This window comes from Spinacia oleracea, chromosome 4 (genome assembly GCF_020520425.1).
Source record: "Spinacia oleracea cultivar Varoflay chromosome 4, BTI_SOV_V1, whole genome shotgun sequence".
Lineage (NCBI taxonomy): Eukaryota > Viridiplantae > Streptophyta > Magnoliopsida > Caryophyllales > Amaranthaceae > Spinacia > Spinacia oleracea.
In genome coordinates, this window is record NC_079490.1 from 30,360,958 (window position 1) to 30,376,465 (window position 15,508).

The 15,508-nt window shown below is 34.9% G+C and overlaps 2 protein-coding genes and 1 long non-coding RNA gene across 3 annotated transcripts; 1 reads left to right on the forward strand and 2 right to left on the reverse strand.

The window, feature by feature from the left end:
- Window positions 1–354: 354 nt before the first annotated feature.
- On the reverse strand, window positions 355–777 carry LOC130471429 (secreted RxLR effector protein 78-like). The gene has a single exon (XM_056841549.1). It carries the CDS (start codon window positions 775–777, stop codon window positions 355–357), a length of 423 nt encoding a protein of 140 aa, XP_056697527.1.
- Window positions 778–971: 194 nt separating this feature from the next.
- Window positions 972–3,098, forward strand: LOC110805365 (uncharacterized). Its single transcript, XR_008918800.1, has 3 exons — window positions 972–1,236; window positions 1,305–1,822; window positions 2,844–3,098. It is a non-coding gene; the product is annotated as an uncharacterized lncRNA (long non-coding RNA).
- A 332-nt stretch (window positions 3,099–3,430) lies between these two features.
- Window positions 3,431–4,503, reverse strand: LOC110805356 (uncharacterized). Its single transcript, XM_022010943.2, has 2 exons — window positions 4,123–4,503; window positions 3,431–4,075 (listed from the first exon to the last, which is right to left on the reverse strand). Exons 1-2 carry the CDS (start codon window positions 4,501–4,503, stop codon window positions 3,431–3,433), a joined length of 1,026 nt encoding a protein of 341 aa, XP_021866635.2.
- Between the last annotated feature and the right edge of the window lie 11,005 nt (window positions 4,504–15,508).

Sequence of the window (15,508 nt, forward strand, 5' to 3'; positions counted from 1 at the left end):
CTTTTGGGAAGAATCATAATCTGAGCCCAATATGTTTGAATAGTCATTAAAACAGATTGCACTAAGGTTAGCCTACCAGCAAAAGACAGATTTTTGGAGCTCCATGCTTTGATTTTGGTACACATTTTTTCCACAATTTTTTCACATTCAGCAACACAAATCTTCTTTGAACAAATTGGAATGCCTAGGTACCTAAAAGGGAAGGAACCGTTAGCAAAACCAGTCATGTCAAGAATTCTCTGCATTGTGGAATCACTCACACCAGAACCATACAATGAAGTTTTAGAAGGGCTTGCTTTCAAACCACTGGAGAGGGAAAACAGCTGAAATCCTTGCATCAACATATGTACTGAGTTAAATTCCCCCTTGCAGCACAGAAATGATATCATCTGCAAAGCACATGTGATTCAATTTGATCTCAGTACACCTGGGATGAAACTTGAACGTCTTCTTCTCACCAACCAACACCAGAATTCTGGATAGATACTCAATACACAGAACAAAAAGTAAGGGAGAAAGAGGATCACCCTGCCTGAGCCCTCTTTTCCCTTCAAAGAAGCCATGCAAAGAGCCATTAATGGACAGAGAGAATTTAGGAGACCTCACACATTGCATCACCAATTGAGTGAACTGAACAGGAAAATTAAGGGCAATCATCATTTTTTCAATGAAGTCCCATTCAACAGAGTCATAGGCCTTCTGAAGGTCTAGCTTAATCAAGCACCCTGCAGAATTAACTCTCCTTTCATACCCTTTCACTAAATCTTGGCAAACCATGATGTTATGTGCAATAAATCTGCTATGCACAAAAGCACCTTGGTTTTGAGAGATCAGATTAGGCAAGACATTTCTCAACCTGTTGCATAGCACTTTAGAGATGCATTTGTACAAAGTATTGCACCAAGATATAGGTCTGAACTCTTGAACACTCTCTAGACATTTTGTAATATTCCGAACTTTCGGGTATTTTTTTTAATAAACTATTTTGGTAACTTAAGATAATTTTACAATTTTAAAATAAAAGTTTTAATGAGTTTAAAAAAAAAAGTATTTTTAGATTGTTTTATAAAGGTTCTGAAATTTAGTCTCCTAATTAAACCCTAATCACCGTATGTTATATATATACTCCCACAAACCTCAAAATTCATGCCGTGTAAATTGACTAATATAATAAACTCTTGCCCTCTCGCACCTCTGCCGTCATCAAGGACATCTCTTAATTTCCTCCATCTCCTGGTAAGTTATCTCCCTCAACCTTGATTTTGGCACAAATTACCAATTCATCTCCCGCTTGTACTATGCAGGTGCATCTTTTGTTTCTCCTGTTGCAATTCACTCGCTGGCTAGTTTAAATAGAGCTGAGTTTGACCTTCCCCTCTTATTTTCATGTCGGTAATGCTCAAATTACTAGGATATGGATTCTTATCTACATTATGCCTTGTTTGACTAAATAAACTAATAATAATAATAAGTAAATAAAACCTTCTTGATTTCGTTAGGTTGGATGTAGCAGTAGCTTTTAGGCCATTGATTTCTTGCTAATGACCTGCTTGTTTTATTTTAATTGATCTCATGATTAAAAGGCACTAACTTGGTTTTATAAAAGAATTTTACTATCTATAGTGTTGTGGGCATATCAGTGAAATGGATTTTGGAGTAACCTCTACGAAGTACTAATTTGCGAGAGCTAGCATAGGTAGTATTCCTAACTAATGGATTAATATACTGATTAAGGCTTGTTATTATTTATTTGTAGACGGGGATTACTAGGTGGTTCTTCTGAATTAAGATTCCGTACCTTGAGAAATCAGGCGCGTTAAAGGTAATTTTCAATGTCCATCGTCTTTAGGTCCCGTTAAGTAAAATATTTTGGACATATATATGTGTTATTATGTGATAGGGAGATTAAAGGTTGTGTATGTGAACTATGTGATTTGAATTTATGGGCATGTATGAAGTTAGTAATATTATGTAAATATTATTTGCACTACTACCGTTACTTTACGAAACAACATCTTTTGTTTATATTTGTTGAGATTATACGAAGTGGAGTATAGTATCAGATAACGGGAAACTAGTATGGGACTATTGTTAATATTGTTTAATGACTACGTAGCACATTACATTGAACTATTAAGTTGTGAATTGCAATATTGGAGTAAAGTGATATAATTGTGATGATAGTGAATTAAGGCTGCGTATTGGATATTTCCAATATGAGGATGTAAATTGGTTGATCTTACTGAGCTATTTGATATGATAAGCACTAGCTAAAATGTACAATCTCTTACGTGGTAATGATGGGCTAATTGTGTTGGTTGATTATATTTTTGAATCTTATTAAAATACTAACGACGTAAAGTGTAATCTTCGAGGGAAAAGCCCGTAAGGGTTTGGAACAGGTTGCCCTTCTAGATGTTGTTCTATCGGTGCACTTCAGTGGGGACCCGGTAGGCTTCTAGTAGGTTTCTATTATTCTGTATTAAACTTTCTGCTTAGTCTTCCTCCTAATTCTATTGATGCGCGGTCGCGGAGACCCATAGTCAATTAGTGAGGGGTGTGCACACTAGGGACATTCTGTACTCATCTTACTTTGGCCATTCTCAAGGGTTACGCGCGACCCTTAGCGTTCTTTTTCCCTCACTTAATTAATATTGATCTTTAGGTGATAAGTTTAATAATGGAGTTATTAAATTGGTACTTGTTGTTTAATTGTCTATTTTATGTACTCAAAATGTTTTCAAACTAAAATTATTTATTTTACGGGATGGAGTACTAATTACTCAGTTTATCTGATTTTTGGGAGTTTGTCTCTCTTGTCTCTTTTCTATTTATTTTTGCAGGTTGGTAAAGGTACTTGGCTACGAGTGAGGAGACGCTTAGAATAACCACCTAGTCAAGAGACAATTTCTATTTCAGTTTAAGTTTAAGTTGGTTTTTGTTATTCATTTTATGGGAATTGGTTGTAGTTTTTATGGGGCACCTTTTAGACCACTTAGTTAATTTTGACTTTAATGATTTTAAATTGTTTTGTTGCTTTGCATTTATTTTCTATGGAGAATAAATGTAGCAGTGACACTCCCAAGGTTTGGACGATTGTTTTATGATATAAAAACAGGGTTTTTGATTATATAAAAGGTCCAAATTTTGGGGGTGTTACACATTTCCCTTTAGGGATGAGGGTAACACTTGTAGAATTAATCTCCTTCAGTAATTTTCCTGTGTTCAGAAAATCCAGGACAGCCTTGCTTACATCTTCACCAATATCCCCCCACATACCTTTAAAGAAAGCACTCCCAAACCCATCAGGACCAGGAGCCTTCCCACCATCAATATCCCACATTGCTGCCTTAATTTCATCCTTGGTGAAGGCATGATTGAGCAAACTGGCCATCTCATCAGACACCAATGGCCCTTTGTTCACCACTGTTTATTTAACTGAGGTTCTAGCATCCCCTTTTGTGCCCAAAAGCCATTTATAATACTCTAAGAAAACATCAGGAACTTGACCAGGAGCAGTAGTCCAGTTACCATGCATGTCTTTAATAGAGAGAATTGTATTTTGCAATTGTCTTTGTCTAATAGACCTATGAAACACAACAGTGTTCTCATCACCCTCCTTTATCCACACTGACTTGGCCTTGTGAGCAAGAAAACACAACAAAGCTTTATGTGCAGCCAAATATTCCTGTTGAGCTTGTTTTTCTTTATTAGCCATCTCAACATCAGTAGGATTTTTGTGTAATTCATCTTGCAGCTCTTGCAATGCATGAGCTGTTTTAGTTTCCTTAGCCTCAATATCACCAAACCCCTCCTTATTAAGCTTTTTCAAAGCAACTTTTACATTTTTCAGTTTCTGAACCACCTGATACATGGGTGTGCCAGTTACAGACATATTCCAGGCATTCATCACAATGTCTTTGTACTGAGGAGCTTCTTGAAACATGGGAAAGAACTTGAAGGGCTTTTTCCCTGCTGCCAAATGAGGGTAAACAGAAACAATGCCAGGGCAATGATCAAAATAGCCCTCATTTTTAAAACAGACCTCAGTATTGGGATATTGAGTGATCCAAGCCTGATTTATCAACACTCTATCCAGTTTAGAGAACACTCTCCTATTACCTTGTTGTTATTATTCCAGGTGAAAAAATTACCATTTAGCTTAGCATCCTCCAATCCACAAGTATTAACACAGGACTGAAAATCCTGAATTTCATGTAATCTGACTGCACTACCCACTCTCTCATCTGTGTTGAGAACACAGTTAAAGTCACCCATCAAAATCCAAGCATCATTGATGGAACCAACAATAGTGCAAAGATCTTTCCAAAGAGCAACTCTATCTTGTTGAGAATTATGAGCATATATAAAGGAACATTCAAACTGACTCCCATTTTTTAATCTAATGGCACACTGAATTAGCTGACTGGAACATAAATAGGGGTTCACCTGGAATTCAGATGGATTCCAAGCAAGAATAATCCTACCACCAGGGTGACACATGTTATTGGAGGTGAAAGACCAACCAGCAAACAAATTAAGGTACAAAGCCCCCAGATTGTGAGCTTTGACCTTTGTTTCAAGGAGACAAACAAGGCTGCACCTATTGGAGTTCAAAAAGGTTTTTACATCTTTTTGTTTGGTGCCCCTATTCACCCCCCTGACATTCCAGAATAACATTCTATCCATTAGAATCAGGAGGGATTCCACCTCCATCATCTAACACCAATGTATCACCTGAACTGTCATCACCAATTTGGCATCCAGTGCCCTGGAAAATCTGAAAAGAGTTAGCAACAATCACTGGACTATGCCTCTCTTGCCTTACATGAGAAGTTTTGCTGGCTGTTACAAACCCATCACTCTCACTAGTATCAACAACCTTGTTGACAACAGGTTGGTTTTGAACTGTTTGGACTGTCTTAGCCACCCAAGTTTTCTTCCCTTTTTTCTTCCTGCAATCACTAGCAAGATGCCCCAGGAGTTTACAGTGTTCACAAACAATAGGTTTCCATTCATAACCCACATTGATTGTTCTCAGAATACCATGTTCATCATGAAACTTAACACACTCAGGTAAATCCTGAGATAAAGCAACCTCAATCTGAACTCTAGAAGACTGCAATTTGTCCCTATTGATTGTTGCTTGATCAGCTTGAATGAATTCCCCAATAGAGCTAACTATCTTACCAAACTCCTGTTCCCCCAAAATTTTAGGTCAAGATGTTTCATATGCACCCAAATAGGTACCACCTTGACTTCATCCTTGAAATCCACAATATCTTTGTGCCAAGGTTTACAGATTACTGGTTTTTTGTCAAAAGAGGGTTTAATAGCAGCTAAGATTTTATCACGATTCTTCATAGTGAATAACCTAACCAGAAACACACCATGTTCAATCAGCACAACCTTATCCACCCCTAAATCTTTCCCGATTCTCCTGCAGAAACCCTCAAACACAGATAGAGGTGGATTTGCACCCAAGACAGCACAAATTACAGCTGAATTCCAGTAATCTACTTCATCCTGAATATCATCTAGTTCTATACTCACAACATTATCAGTTTCATCAATTTTGTCATCGCAAATAAGATTGAAAGTGGGAATGGGGGATACCTGACTCTGTTTTCCTGAATTCATCACTGAAAGCCACGACGAGAAAGTACGGTGAGATTCCGATCGTGATCTCAGTTCATTGAGGGAGGTTCGAGGTGATAACACCACATTCTCATCCACCAAAGTATTCGCATCATCTGTTGATTGAGTTCCATCATCATCCGAATCAATCACCAATGCCCTCACCCCAAGAACCTCATCCATTGATTTCGTCTTCTTTGCTTGTGAATCCGATACTGGTCCAGTAGGTTTCTTGCCGTTCTTCCGAGCTTTTGATTTGCCAGCCATGGCGCCGGCGCATGATAAGGAAGAGGGTCTTATCCTACGCCGAGAGCAAACTTGGCTTAGAAGAAACGCGCTTTTCTTCCTAGATTTATTTTTTTTAATTATGGGAGTGTTGGTTTTTGGATGAAATTGTATATGCGTAATATTAATAATTAATATATCTAGTACGTTATTATTTATTATTTTATTATTTATTATTTATTATTTATTATTTATTATTTATTATTTATTATTTATTATTTATTATTTATTATTATTATTTATTATTTATTATTTATTATTTATTATTTATTATTTATTATTTATTATTTATTATTTATTATTTATTATTTATTATTTATTATTATTATTTATTATTTATTATTTATTATTTATTATTTATTATTTATTATTTATTATTTATTATTTATTATTTATTATTTATTATTTATTATTTATTATTTATTATTTATTATTTATTATTTATTATTTATTATTTATTATTTATTATTTATTATTTATTATTTATTATTTATTATTTATTATTATTATTTATTATTTATTATTTATTATTTATTATTTATTATTTATTATTTATTATTTATTATTTATTATTTATTATTTATTATTTATTATTATTATTTATTATTATTATTTATTATTTATTATTTATTATTTATTATTTATTATTTATTATTTATTATTTATTATTTATTATTATTATTTATTATTTATTATTTATTATTTATTATTTATTATTTATTATTTATTATTTATTATTTATTATTTATTATTTATTATTTATTATTTATTATTTATTATTTATTATTTATTATTTATTATTTATTATTTATTATTTATTATTTATTATTTATTATTTATTACTCCGTATTTATTATTTATTTCGGTAATATTCTGCTAGTTAAGTTAAGTTAAGTTCAAAGCATTCAGTTCAGTTCAGTTCAGTTCATGAGCATTCAGTTCAATTCAGTTCAGCTCTAAAGAACAGGGACTTATTCATTACCTACATGTCTGATTGTCTGAACCCTGTCATAACAATTATTTGTGTAAATCATCAAATGCACTGTGGAAGAGTATAATGATAAATGAAGGATTTCAAGCAAGAAGCTCTGAAAGCATGTGTAAGTGACAAAGAAATTTGAGGTTGTGATTGGCAAATAGAGAACTTTTTTATGTTGTATTTGCCAAAGTCCAGATAGATTTAGATACTTAAAAATCACTTGATTATAACACACTCCTAAAGATTTATTCTCAAGAATAATCTCACAATTTCATGATCTCACCATGACAACACCACATCTTAAACTCCTTCTAGTGTATTTGAAACACATCATAAAATTAACTTTGTATACAACTCATAAACATCTTCTTTTAGAATTTTAACAACAAGTCTACAACTAGTCTCCAATACTACCGTGTTCCATCATCTTAGTTGTCGATTTATATTCAGTAGTATGTCAATTGGATAGAAAGTGAGTAACGTACTATAGTTTTGAAATCGTATTTTAGGGGATAATAGTTGACATATATAGAAGAATATACTCTCCTCCTTAAATAAGCATATCTTAAATGGTGCGGAGTAATTAAGTTTGATATGCCTCATTTAACACCCATTAATTAACTAGTTTGTTTCCCATTTCAAATTAAGCACTTTTACTTTCAACATGAAATTCTTCCCCTTTTCATATGCTTCTCTCTTTCGGAAAATGTTTGGTTGCTCGGTTGATCCTAAGGGTTGGCAACCCCTAAGATACATATAATATAAAATAATATATAAGCATAATTAATTGAAGAGAGAGATTGTTTTATGTAAAGTTTCAATGCATTTGTAACCAATTAAAATTCAATGTTGAAAGGATTACCAACTATTAGGGTCACTCTATCATTGTCCGAGTAGCTAAATAATGAAAATTCTTATATGCATCCGGGGATTTTTTAAACACCGTGTGTAGCCTTGGAATCTGGCCCGCAGTTCACACCCAAAAAAAACAATCTCAAACTTTGTTGAGTAAGTAAATCAATAGTGTAAATGCGTCATTGTCAAAAGGATTTCCTTCTATTATGTAAAAATCTGTTGTAGCTCATTAATTTTTTTGAATAGTGTATATGTTTTTATTTAATCTGTTGTAAAAATCAATAGTGTATATGTTTTTATTTAATTCAACACCTTCCTCCTCGTTTCCATTTTTTAAACTCTTTACCAAACGTTACATAATACTACTTACTTTTCATGTGATGATCTTGTCAATGCACCCCCCTTTTCCCAGCATTTTTTCTGGGAAAGGAAGCGACAAGGTTCTATATATATCAAGGTCCAAGAAATGAAGCGTAATATTTAAGTTAAACGCTCAAATTATTTATTCTTTTTACTATATTGTATATATCTTCTCTTCCGATTGCGCACAAACCATGACTTACTATTCAAAAAACAAGGTTATGGTTATTTATTTTATGCTTTTTCTTATTATTCTTTCTTCATTAACAAGATTTGGAAGTGGAGCAATGTACAACAAGTTCATTACAAAACCTCCAAATGCAATGTCACCAAATAACAAAAATGATATTGGTCGTATCCAAATCTTAAGGTCTGGCCGCCGCAGGAGGAATATACCTCCACCTTCTGGACCATCAAATCGACACAATAAGTGACTCATGAAGAAAACAAGTTACTCGTTGAGGCATCTTAATTACAGCTTTTTTTTTTTGGGTCGGGGGTTAAGGGTTAACCCCGAGCTTTGTTGCCTTGATTGACTAGGATAAACGTGTTAGTAATTGCCTTGATTAAAGGGGCGATAACTAAAGAGTTAGTAAGAACGAGTTTAGGTTGGGTGAAAAACATTTTCAGACAAGAAGATTTTAGTTTTTGATTGAAAAAATTAGTCATTTTTTATGAAATATTTTATACCCAACCAACATGGGTATATGTAATATGTGCCATTGTATCCGCTATTAAGAGTTGATTGTATGCAAGATCTGTCTTTTGTTGATTGTTGATTAAAGTTTAATTATCTTAGAAACACTTTGGAGAAACTCCAAATTGGTGTTTCTCCTTCTCTTCTTTCCTAGAAGTTCTTTTTTACTTCTCTAAAAAGTGTTTTTCTTCCTTGTATACCCCTGTTTGGCCCAAAAATTGTGTCTCATCTCATGAATTTATGTATGATTAATGAATATCAAAGTTTTTTTTAAAAGGTGCGAGTGAACTATAAGGACAATACAAATTACAAATGTGGAAGGGGAACCTCTAATCTATTGTACATTCTATTAAAAACTAAACTTTGAATTGTGAAAACGAAAATACAGAACTAGATTAGGACGAGTCAATCTCTGTCCTTAGGATAATATGCCCCCACTATATTGCTGATGGGATTCAAAGCTAATCTAGCTCTATTATTCCCTTAATCACGAATGGAATACAACAAATTCAATCATTCCCATGAACACGTATTTTTGTAAGAAACTGACAAGTTACTAAATAACTGCCCTTGGTATTATCCGATTAACATTAAGTATGTCATTAAATGGACCGTGCGCGTGCCACGTGCTAAGTCTTGATTAATAATATATAGCTACATTCCCAACCTAACACTAGCAAACCAAGCCCAATGCTACACTTGGCCCAATAACTCAAGCCTATCTCATATTCAATATATGAAGGACATGAGTATATTTAAAGACAACCAAAACATCATATTTCTTCCATATGGGAGAATACTCCTACACACGTAAGTTGAAGTCTACTATCTAACACATTCATTCTGAACCACTGGCATTATTAATATGAATGTCAAAGTAGCTGGCTATATTTATTCAATAGCTTTTTTGCCTTTTTCCCCCAATGTGAATGGTCATGTCCCATGATGGATGTTCTTAATGTTACAAAGAAAAATTGAACTCAAGATTTCTTTTTGAAATTATACATGAAACCATTTCTATATTTGTCGTAGTTTATTTAAGAACTTGTGTTGCAAGAAGAATTTACCTACCGCCTAAAATGGTTAGTTACGTCAAAAACAGTTTGAATCATCTTTAATAACCTCATTGAAACATACAAAGTGATTTATAACGATTAAAGAATCGATCCACCATTACCCAATTAATATTTAACCTCAAGTACTAGTTAATCATCCATTTATTTATTAGCGACAAATTACACTACATAAATTGTTCCATTAATTGCGAGAAATTCCGTTGTTAAAGGCCAATTAATAGTGACGGAATTTTCTATTGTGAAACCGTCATAAAAGGGAATCGTCATTGATGGAAAATTCCGTCGTTATCTCGTTGTAAAAGGCATTTGCGATGGTTGTTCCCGTCTTTATTTAGTTGTTAGCCCTGTTGCAAAAGACATTTGCGACTGGATTTTTGGCCCGTCATTATTGAATAGTCATTAATGACTCAAATTCTAGTAGTGTAAAAATAATTATATTCCTTTATGATCGGTCATTAGAAAAGAGAAATTTAAAATCATAGTTTGTAGCCACGTGTTCTAATCATTTGAGGTACAAACCCTATTGCACGCTCCAATCTACATTAAATATGTTCTATGTTAATTTGAGGGTGTATCTCTGAAAATGAAACTTCCCTATCTCCAAATATTCGGGGTTAGGGGGTGAAAGTATGTTTCTCTCTCCATTACTAAGAACATGTATTACGATAATCCAAGTGCATGTTAATCGAGACAAATATGTTAAATTTGAAAAGTGTAATGTCAATTTTATTTTATTTTTGTTTTAAAAAATCTCCGATCTAATTTGTTATCTGTTAGAAAGCTATATGAACAATTATGTATTTTTTTGGTCAAAATTACCCCCTAACCCCTCAACGCGCGGATGGTGCAGGGGCCTGCACGTAGATCTACGTGCACCTGCACCAAAACGCAAAAACATTAAAAGAAAACGAAAAAGAAAATAACAAACTAAACAGAAAGAACATAATAAAGTAAACGAAAAGAACATTAACTAAAACCTGAAAAGAACACTAATGCTAAAAAACTAAAGAAAATATACAAAAATGAAAATAACATATTCTCTCTCCTGATAAACTATAAAAAGAACAATTATTTTTCAAAAAGAACATCGTGTGAAAAATACAACAGAAAAACAAAAAAAAAATATTATCGATAATGTTATTAAATATTAAAAAACATAAATAAGTTAAAAAGAACACAAAATAATTAAAAAAAGAACAACAACTTTTTTACAAAACAGAAGAAAAAAGAACAACATTTTCTTTTCCTTATCAAACAAAAGAACAGAATGAAAGGGACGAAAAGAACAACAAATCTATGTTCTTTTATTAGTTGTATTTGTTCTTTTCAAACCACTTAGTGTTCTAATTAAAAAGACGAAAACGACGATATTTTGATGCACTTAAAACTAGATCTATATTTTTATTTAAATGTATTTTGTTCTTATCCCACGCATCAGAACTATGTTCTTTTATTAAGTGTTATTTGTTCTATTCAAACGATTTTATGTTCTAATTAAAAAGACGAAACGAAGATTTTTTGATGCACTTAAAACTAAATCTATATTTTTTAAAAAGTATTTTTTGTTCTTTTACCACAAATCGGACTATGTTCTTTTTTAAGTGTTATTTGTTCTTTTCAAACCATTATATGTTCTTTTTTAACAATCTATGTACGTTGATATAAAAGAACAAACTATGTTGATTTAAAAGAACAAACTATGTTGATTTAAAAGAACAAACTATGTTGATGACACAGTAAAAGTAAAGTTGTGAAAAGAACATAACAACTTGAAAAAGAACATTAGAGGAAAGAACAAGGAAACGTACCTTAATCACTTGATCAACATGTACCAGGAAAGACCACTTCTTCTCTCTTCTCTCTCATGGTGTGGTGTACGTTAAGGTTCCCTTACTAACGTGCGCCAATCTTGAAAATGGCGAGGAAGAAGAAAACGCAGAAGCATGAGATTGCTCAAGTGAATGAGGAAGCCTCTTCTCTTCTTCATCAAGAAGTTTCGAGGCCTAAGAACCAGAACCAACTCAGAAAACAAATACCCATTCCTGATGAACCTCGGGTTAGTGCGGGTCTGGTGACACCAGTTACGCTGCCTCATTCTGACCATGTGCTGCCGTCGATGGAACGTCTAGACAACTCTCAAGCTTACCAGGACTCGGCTGGTTGGTCGCGGTCAGTGCGTACTGATGTAAATCGACCGCCATCGCTGGTTGAAGCTCTGGAAGAGTTTTACGAAGATAGCCATCGAATGGTGGTGGGAAAGGATAGGGTGGACCTCCTGGTGAGAAGTGTTAATGCTGCACTCAAGGAAATGCACCATCAGAGTGTGATGAAGGAGAACCCAGGTGTAGATCCAGCCCAGAAAACAGAGGATGTCCGTACAGAAACAGAGTGTGAGATGAATGGTGCGCAGCCAGCTCAAAGGCGATTGGATATGGAACCAAAACCATGGGCGAGTCTATTCAAAGGTAGTTCACTCCCTTCTAAAGGTTTTGCGTTGAATTTTATTGCTCCCACAGTCTGTGATGGTAAACCCATAGCTGTACTTGATAAGCATGAGATACAAAAAATGAATGATCTATGGGGAAATGCAGTTGTCATGTATGTAGTTGGGGAAAAACCTTCGATTTGGTCTATTTTGAGATTCATTGCAAAAGAATGGCACCAAGTGGGTAAACCTCAGATTTTCCTCCATGATGAGGGCTATTTTGTAATCAGATTCCAGTCAAAGAAGGATAAGGAATCAGTTCTGGTGGCTGGTCCTCATATGTTCTTTGGCAAACCTATGATTGTTAAACCTTGGACAGCAAGTTTTAATTTCCAGGAGGAAATATTGAGGGTAGTACCAGTGTGGATTAGGTTGCCTAACTTACCATTGAGCTGTTGGGGGGGTGATTCATTGAGCAGAATAGGGAGTTTGCTTGGGGATCCTCTATATGCTGATGAATGTACTTCTAAACAGCAAAGAATTTCATTTGCTCGAATTCTTATTGAGGTGGATGTAACTGGTGACTTGCCTAAATCTGTGCAGATTCAGGACCCTATGGGTAACATTGTTAAACAGGTGGTTGAGTTTGAATGGCTACCACCTTATTGCCAGAAGTGTAAGATTGTGGGGCATGACTGTACTCAGACAAGAGTTAATACCACAAGATTTAGGCCAGCTGATGTTCAGAGAAAGAAGGTTGTGAAGGTGTGGAAACCTAAAGCAGTGCAACCAAATGTTGAACCACAAACTACTGATGAGTTGACTGCTAATGATGCTGTACAAGAGGATGATGGGGAGAATGGAGAGTTATCTGTTTATGATAAGCCTTTTACTCCAATTCCTCCAGTGCTTGATGAAGGGTGGAGAGTTGTTTCAAGAAGAAGAAGAGATATTAGAACTCCAGCTCAGACTGTGGGGCTTGCTGAAGTCCATTTGAATGGGGAGGAATTGGTTGCTGGTAGTGATGGAGTGGAATTCCCAATTGATCCACCATGAATATTAGTACCTGGAATGTGAGGGGATTGAATGATCCCATTAAAGTAGTTGAAATAAAGAAGTTTTTAGCTAGTAATAACATTAGTGTTGTAGCTTTGTTAGAAACTAAAGTTCAGGAGAAGAATAGTTGTAAAATCCAGAAGAAAATAGGGGTTGGGTGGCAGTGGATTATGAATTATGAGCACTCTCCTAGGGGAAGGATATGGATTGGTTGGAAGCATGCATTGGTGTCAGTTCAGCTTATCCAAAAAACTGAATTTTGTGTTCACTGTCATGTTACTACTAAGAATGGCTTGTTTGATGCTTTATTTTCAGCTGTGTATGGTTTGCACTCTGTTGATACTAGAAGACCAATGTGGAGAGAGATCACTACTTTCAGTAGTACTGTTAATTGTCCTTGGCTTGTCATGGGGGATTTCAATGCAGTTTTATTAGCTGCTGATAGAGTAAATGGCAATGCAGTTACAGAAGGGGAAACTAAGGATTTTGATAGCTGTATGGATGCTGCAGGGTTGGCTGAGCTTAAGAGTTGTGGGAGTTACTATTCTTGGAGCAATAAGGGGCAAGGTAACTTGAGAATCTGTTCCAGAATAGATAGGGTCATTGCTAATGCTTTGTGGCATTCTAAGTTTGTTGATGCTGTGGTGGATTATTTGCCTCCAGGAATATCTGATCACTCACCTCTGGTTATGTCTTGCAATATTCATATGGGAGGGGGGAGTAGACCCTTTAAATTTTTTAACTATATGGCTGATCATGTTCTGTTCCTTGATGTAGTTAAAAAGGGATGGGATGTGTCCTGTCCAAGGGGTGGAGCCATGTTCAAGGTGTGGACTAAGCTGAAAGCAGTAAAGCAAGGATTGAAGGAGTTACATCATAAAGATTTTGCTAAGCTTGATGAGAGAATTGAGGGGTTAAGGGCTGATTTGGGTCAAATTCAGATCCAGTTAGCTTCTTGCCCTACTGATAGTAGTGTGCAACAAAGTGAGAGGGATTGTAGCGAGACTCTTAAGAAGTTTTTGCATATTCAGGAGAGTGCATATAGACAGAAAGCAAGAATTCAGTGGTTGCAAGTAGGAGATTCTAACTCTAAATTCTTTTTCAGTGCAATGAAGGAGAGGATTTCTAGGAATAGCATTGATATTTTGTATGATGATTCTGGGAAGAAGCTTAGCACTACTCAGGAAATTCAGGAAGAAGTTAGCTCTTTCTATAAGAAGTTGATTGGTACTGCAGCTAGCTCATTGATGGGTGTGGATGTTGGAGTGGTTAGGAAAGGGAAGCAGCTGTCTGCTGCTGATGCAGAAATGTTGGTGGTTCCTGTTTCAGATGCAGAAATTGATGCAGCTATCAAAGGTATTGATATCAATAAAGCCCCTGGGCTTGATGGTTTCAATAGTTTGTTCTTTCTTAAAGCTTGGGAGATTGTGAAAGCTGATGTTTATGAAGCAGTAAGAGAGTTTTTCAGAGCTGGGGTGATGTTAAAGCAAGTGAACAACACTTCAGTTACTTTGGTTCCTAAGATTCAGAATGCCTCTTGTGTGAAGGATTTTAGGCCAATTGCTTGCTGCTCAGTTGTTTACAAAATTATCTCTAAAATTCTTACTGCTAGAATGCAAGGTGTTATTGGTACAGTGGTAAATTGTTCTCAATCTGGTTTCATCCCTGGTAGATCCATTTCTGATAATATTTTGCTGGCTTGTGAGTTGGTGAAGTGCTATTCTAGAAAACATGTTTCTCCTAGGTGTATGATCAAGGTGGATCTGAAAAAAGCCTATGATTCCTTAGAGTGGCCTTTCTTGAAAACCATGCTGTCAGAGCTAGGATTCCCTATGAAGTTTGTGAATTGGGTGATGCAGTGCCTCTATTCTGTTTCTTATTCCATTCTGATAAATGGTTGTCCCACTAAACCAATTCCTGCAAAGAAAGGGTTGAGACAAGGTGATCCCATTTCACCTTATTTGTTTGCTTTGGGTATGGAATATCTGTCAAGGTGTCTTGCTGCTCTTGCTGAAGATACTAACTTCTCTTATCATCCTAGATGCAAAAAGTTGGATCTCACCCATATGATGTTTGCTGATGATTTGTTGATGTTCTCCAGATCTGATGAGGGTGTTGTGAAAGCTCTTTTTGATGCT